General features: G+C 37.4%; 2 protein-coding genes across 6 annotated transcripts in view; one reads left to right on the top strand and one right to left on the bottom strand.

Moving 5' to 3' along the window:
• Positions 1-6622, bottom strand: part of LOC101864137 (iron-sulfur cluster assembly 2 homolog, mitochondrial) — a 25017-nt gene that overhangs the window by 15425 nt on the left and 2970 nt on the right. For 2 of the 4 annotated variants that reach the window (XM_035969212.1, XM_035969211.1), the window contains exon 2: positions 5463-5470. The gene's annotated coding sequence lies outside the window, so the exon portion shown is untranslated. The remainder of the gene's footprint in view (positions 1-5462; positions 5471-6622) is intronic. The other 2 variants (XM_005096322.2, XM_035969213.1) reach the window with 1 other exon arrangement.
• The window catches only part of LOC100533493 (protein kinase C II), a 31457-nt gene continuing 25012 nt past the window's right edge, over positions 178-6622 (top strand). The window contains exons 1-2 of one of the 2 annotated variants that reach the window (XM_035969207.1): positions 178-724; positions 1040-1103. In XM_035969207.1, coding sequence (XP_035825100.1) covers positions 362-724; positions 1040-1103 — 427 coding nt within the window. In that variant the 5' untranslated portion in view covers positions 178-361. 2 annotated transcript variants of the gene reach the window in all.

Below are 6622 nucleotides of genomic sequence, written 5' to 3'. Positions count from 1 at the left end.
ACCCTCTCTCTCTCTCTCTCTCTCTCTCTCTCTCTCTCTCTCTCTCTCTCTCTCTCTCTCTCTCATCCATGGATCCCATTTCGCCCCTCACCGTGGCCTCACCGCGAGGCCGAGTGATCCGGGCACGAGAATTTCTCGGGTCGGAGGTAAGACCACTAATCACAGCGCATGCGCAAACGTATCTGCATTTTCTTGACGGCTGTGCTAAAATTCGTATTACAACTTCCGTGATATTTTTTGCTGTGATATTCTCAGTTCAACTGGATTAAATTTGATCGCCAGGCCTCTAAATGCTACCCCGCACGGCAGGATTTGGCTGAGTTATCCCCGATCCTCTGCTGAGGCCTCTGAGCGGGCTTCAATGTCGCGGAGGGCCAAAATGGTCTTCAACGGTTCGGTGAAAATAAAGGTTTGCGAGGCCGTGGATCTCAAACCCACGGACTTCTCGCTACGATTGCAGATGGGTTCCACGAAAGAAAAAGCCTCGCAGATGATTGAGCCCTACGTGAATATTGATGTGGATGAAGTGTACATAGCTAAGACCACTACGAAGCCCAAAAGTGTTAAACCACAGTGGGTTTGGAACGAGGATTTCACGTCGGAAGTTCACAATGGACAGAATGTGAATCTAACGGTGTTTCATGACGCCGCAATTCCACCCGACGAGTTCGTTGCCAACTGCACGATTCCGTTTGATGATGTGAAAGGAAAATCTGACTTTTGGGTAAGTTGTCACACCCTTTTTTATGCTTTATTTCATTTGTTTTAGCTGTGTAAGTCTTTGGTAAATGCTCTATCGAGCACGGCATCGGTAGCCATTTTCTGGAGTAAGCTGAATCGGGGTGCCTCATCCGGACATTTTCCGAAATTCACGTTCTTAGCATTAAACATTATCATTTGGGATTCCATTGCACTCTTGTCCCTAAATTGCAGTTCTTAAGTTTATTCTCGGGTTTCAGTTTGCTCAAATCTATAAAATATATGCGTGAATGATGTCAGAATTGGGTGGTTCCTAATTGTTTTGTCTGTCTGTTCATAGATCGATTTGGAACCAAATGGAAAACTGCACGTTGTTATCGAGCTGTGTGGCTCCGCAACGGAAGGTAAGAAGAATGCTTTTATTACAATATCATTAGCATAGAATCGCTCTGTCGCTACTGTTGCTTTTTATTTGGTCATTCCCCGTTTAGTAGTGTCTTGTTAGACCGCCCGAGTGTTGATGCGATTGAGTAATCGGCCTCTTCTATCGAGAGCATAACAATCGCCCTCGCTAATGATCGGAATACTGCTAGAGTGACGTCGGCGCGGTGTTTTGTCGCTCTGATCCAATGTTTATGATAATGAGGAACACAATCGACCTGTAGTTTCACCTTGTTTTCTTCTCTTGCTTTCAAAATCAAGAACCTTTGCTATTGAAACAGTTATTGGAATACTAAAAATGAATATGTTTGGAGCTGGGCTATTTTGATCCTTTTCACTGTTTCTTATTTTTATTGGGTCAACCCGTGCCGAGCATGATCTAGAATCTAGCACCCGGGAGTTCTTCAACTCTGTCGCGGCCTTGTCGAGTTGACCTCCCGGGTCACCAGCTGATGATAGTCTTAGGATAGGCCTTTATCATAACTTCTTTTGTAGTTTTTATGGGGGGTCCAATGACTAGAGCAAGTGAAGAGGTCATATGAAGTTAGATCTTGTCTTAGAAAAAGGAAGAAAGATGCATTTTCTCATGTTATGCTCCTTTTCTGGTTGGTGTCCTAGATCTAGTCTTGAACTTTCCTTTTTATGGCAATTTATGGGATATTTTATTTCTCCTACATTTTTGGGCCTTAGTTTTCCAAACCTGTTTTCTTATCAGGAACCTAACAATCTTTGGTCTTTGTGACTTGCACTCTTTTTTTAAAGTTTATTTGTTGTTCTTGTGCATGGACATTTATCTTTTATTGTTATCGTGTGCTGGAGCAAGACTTGGACTCCTTCTTTCCTATCAAACATCTATCATCCTGATCTCTCCTTCTTTTTTATGTTTCTCTCTTTTGACCTGGATTGCTAACAACTCTCTTTTGACGCCTTTAATCTTCGGCACTTATATTATGACTTGATTGTGTTGCAAATGCCGATAAATTCTTACTTAAAACTCTTACTGCCAGTCTAACCGTACTTAGATTTAGGTTTGGCCCTATCGACTCAAACATGTTGAGTACACAGGTCTCATTAGATCTAGATCTAGTAATTATTCAGGTTTAAAATACATGCAAGTCAGTGAGGCACCTTTTGTTTTCATCTGAAATACAAATTAGGCATTGCAAATTAAAAATTTCTTTTACAATTCAGCCATCAATAATAAGTACGGCTAGCCTTACTAGCCAAGAAAGCTAGCCCTATACATTGGGCCTAGAAAACAGGTCTCATTAGTAATTATTCAGGTTTAAAATACATGCACTGTCATTTAAAAGTCACCTGGTTTCGCTCAAATACAAATACTTTAAGTTAGGTACTGCAAACAAAAATTATTTACAATTCAGTTGGCTTTTTTTGTTGTTGTCAGTCTAGATCTAGCCCTCATATTAATTTTTTTTTTCGTAATAAGTACGGCTAGCCTAACAGTCTAGCCGTCATTAAGTACGGCTAGTCTCTTCCCTAAAAAAAAGAACCCATGATATTGAGAAAATAATTTAAAAAATTGTTTAAAAGCAAATTGAGGGTTGTAAATCTGTAACCCTCCTGTGTCTTTTGTAGCCGAGCCTATGTTAAATGTGTTTGTTGGTTTGTTTTAGATCCATTTTTTTCATTTCATGGTTATAATCGGTACATGATTGTGTTTTTTATGTTTGTTGTGGTCCTGAGACTTAGCATAAATGTTGTATCGTTCCTTCCTTCTTTTCTTTTCATGTACAGATGGTTTCCTTCTGTTCGGTTAGAGACAGTAACAAATGTTTGAAATGGGTGGTTGGGGGGTGCTCTGGTGTGGTTTGCTCCTTCTTTCCTCTATATCAAACATCTATTGTCCTGATCTCTCCTCTTCCTTTTTTTGTGTTTGTTACTTTATTGTATCACCTAATTTCCAGTACTAATTAATATTCGATAGCTTTTATTGTGTTGCAAGTGTGCCATAAAACGCTTACTGAAACAGAGCAAAAAAGTTCAAACTTTTTTTTTGGTCCCTGATAACATCATCAGCAAACTAGATCTAGAAGCTTATTTATTGTAGTGTTCTATGTGTAATCAACAAGTGGTTATTTTATGCAGGGAGTTGTAAAAAACAGTTAACCCATTCAGTGTACACTGTCCAGTTTTGATGGGTTTTCTCTATCAAACTAGGGATTTTGATTATTTTGCAAATAAAGTTTGGCCTGCCTGGTCAAGAATATCTCCAGTTCCAGTTGGACCATTATCTTTATTCTTTGTGTTCCCTTTTACTTTGCCATAAATTTAATCATGAGCTACACATCTTTATATCTTCAGACATCTATAAAAATAAGGTATCTGTTCAAGTTTAAGATATTTTCAGTATGTTCAAATTCTTTTCTCCAGCCAATTTTATTTTATTATGTCTGCTAGAAGTTGGAAACCAGACTTGCATTCACATCGTGAGTTGCCTTGGCCGCATAACACTAAATTGTTAATACCATTTGGCTTGGGATTTTTTTGATTTTTTTTTTATACAGGAGGCAAAACTCAAGAGTGCATCTTAGATTTAGCATTTAAAATCAGAAAGAAAGAGAAATGTGAAATATATTTTATGATTTTACAGTCTTTGTGTAAATTGCAAAGCAAAACACTGGCTTTAATTTCAATCTCCAAATGTTCAAATAATGTCCTTGTAGGGCCAATAGAATAACAATTTTTAATATAAAAAGTGGCGAGATGGTAAGAGATTGCTTTACTTCAGTGGACATTCGGTGAGTGCTTACATTGTGTGTGCAGTTGTTTTCAATACTTGTTTTTTTTTTTAGAGGAGACATGTCATTTGAATATGTTCTCACAGGGTTTTATCAAAATATTTCTCTATGTTCAGAATCTGAGAACGTCCAGATATGTGATTTGTTGCTTTGTTAATTGACAAGTTTTAGTTCAGTATCAATGTACATGTCTGTTTTTTGGCATGTAAGTAAGTTTATTCAGTGTTTAAGGCCATTGGCCCACATCACATCATATAAAACACTCATTTGATAAGTAAAGTTTCCGTAATGAATAAGTACAGGTTGTGCACATATCTCTTATCATGGGTCAAACATGGCATATTTCTGTCACTGGGCCGAGTCAGGCTGGGAGGGATTAACAATAGAAAATAAAGTGAAATTCATCTTAAATTTCACGAGAGTTACACCTCTCACATAAGGGCGAATTAGTTAAATTTCACGAGAGTTACACCTCTCACATAAGGGCGAATTAGTTAATTTCCACCGATAGAGATTGTTATTTAATCGAAGGCTATGGGTTTTTAACAAAGCTGTGACTCTTCTGCTCCAATACCGTGGGAGGTTGGTGACATATTCAGCTGTTTCTTGAAACGGAATTGTACAACTTAGTAAGAGAGAAAACATACTTGCAACAGACTTCTTCCTCTATGTTCTGCACAGAATGATCAACAAGTCTACTTTTTACTTCACTAAGAAATAGTCTAGTACTTTCAACATTTTGAGAAAACCAGGCATATCCAAAACCCAGGTTTTTGGCATGTGATTATATATAATATGTGAGGCATTGAAACCAGGCACTGTCCATTTGGCAATTTTTATCGAACTTTCGTTTCTTGACTCAACACCTTCAAGGTCCATTTAAAAAACATTGTGTGGATTTCACTAAGAAATGTTGATTTAAGGCACAAAAATATAAATTTGCAGTTTCTAAGGACTCTCAAGCTTTGGAAGTCATCAAACTTTGGCGGCCATTTTCTCGATAATTTTACCTCTTAAACCAGGCGACCCCCGCCTCTTTCAATCGCAAATATCTCGACCTCAATTCATGGTAGACGAAGATAGTATTTTTTTCACCAAAAGCAAGACAATTGAACAAGCTGTAAAGTGATACCGATAACTGCACATGTAAAAAAATTGACGAACGCCTGATTCCACCGCGTCGTCACACATATTTTTTCTTTTGCTATTCAAAAATGTATAGTCTTCAAGTTTGCACAATTTTAAAAATTCTTTTACCTGATCCATTCTATGCTGCTTGTTTTCAAGTCTACTATTCTTTCTAAATTTCTTGAGTTCCAAATTCAAGGATTGAAATATTTCAGTGCATTTTAATGTTGAAATAATTAGTTATCTCGGTCCCAAATTCTAACCGACCAGTTTACCTTCCAAGTTTGTTAATTTCTTAATGAATAGAATTTGTGTCCCCTGCTCAACTATTTTGGAGACATTTGACAGTAATAATATGCAGGTGTGTAGTCAAAAACCACATCTATTCAAATACATTTACTGAAGTTTTTCCTGTGTTTTTTTTTAAAGTTAGGGCCCGTACTCTTTACAGTATTTTTCCATTTGTGGCTTCATGCAAAGAGAACTTTCTCAAAATTATAAAAGTTTGTGAAACACTTTTGATGTTGGTATGAGAGATATGCAATGTACAGGACAGGTCACTCTGATCCTAGATGAAAGAAAGAGCTTATCCAGCAAGATGTCACCATGCTTAGTCCTGTCTGGAGATTGTGGTGGCATAGCTGTGTTGAAGGGGGAGAAAACTAGGCTTACTTGTAATATTATGCGAGATGAAAAATTACTGTCTTATCAGTTTAAACTTTGGGTGGCTGGGTATGGATGTGGGAAGGTATGTCAAGGGCTTTAAATTGTATCTGTGTGGATTATTGTGGTGTGGAGAACATTTGTATGCCACGTTGCTTCTCTCCTGAAAAATGGCAGACGTGACTTATTTTGAAAATGTTAAAAAAAACATTGATTTTGCAAATTCAAAAAGGAAGAGTCGTGAAGTCTCTGTTTGCCCACATTTTACTTCTAAATATAAAACATTATTTTTCCATCTCTTTTATGGACTCGTATAATAACTTGATTTACCAGAAATATTACTTCCTCATTCTGTCTATTCTGGTGAGGAAGGGCAGGGCTCTGGTCAGTTAGGGGTATAACAAACAGATATGAATATATATATATTATATATATATGCTTTGTTTTCTATATAAGGGGAGTACAAAACAATTTTATGCATCACATATATAGTAAATAAGTCTGGTTCTGGCACAGGCTCATATTGTATTGTTGGCAGTGGAGGGCGAATATATATAGTATTGTGCAGAGTAGGATGCCAGTTAAGTAGGTAAGATCCTTTTTTTACAGTGTGTACTAGCTTAGTAGAATATTGCCGATGAGCAAGAACACTCACTATATTGTTCATTCATGTCTTCACGCTAATAGGACATTTTTTAATTGCCACATCAAACCATCTCATCATGTTACCTCATTTTAAAGGTTTATAATTACAAATATAGTATGGTGTTTATACACTGTACACTGTTTAAAGTGCAATGGTTGATCAGGATGAATGATTCATTGGGTTGTTGAAGGGTGACATAGAGCAACTGCAACCTTTAAATACTTGACATTCTCTTTCTCTCTCTCTCTCTCTCTCTCTCTCTCTCTCTCTCTCTCTCTCTCTCTCT

Source organism: Aplysia californica, unplaced genomic scaffold, assembly GCF_000002075.1.
Source record: "Aplysia californica isolate F4 #8 unplaced genomic scaffold, AplCal3.0 scaffold00126, whole genome shotgun sequence".
NCBI classification, from domain to species: domain Eukaryota; kingdom Metazoa; phylum Mollusca; class Gastropoda; order Aplysiida; family Aplysiidae; genus Aplysia; species Aplysia californica.
The sequence above is the reverse complement of the archived record's forward strand: the minus strand, read 5'-3'. Positions and strand labels throughout refer to the sequence as shown.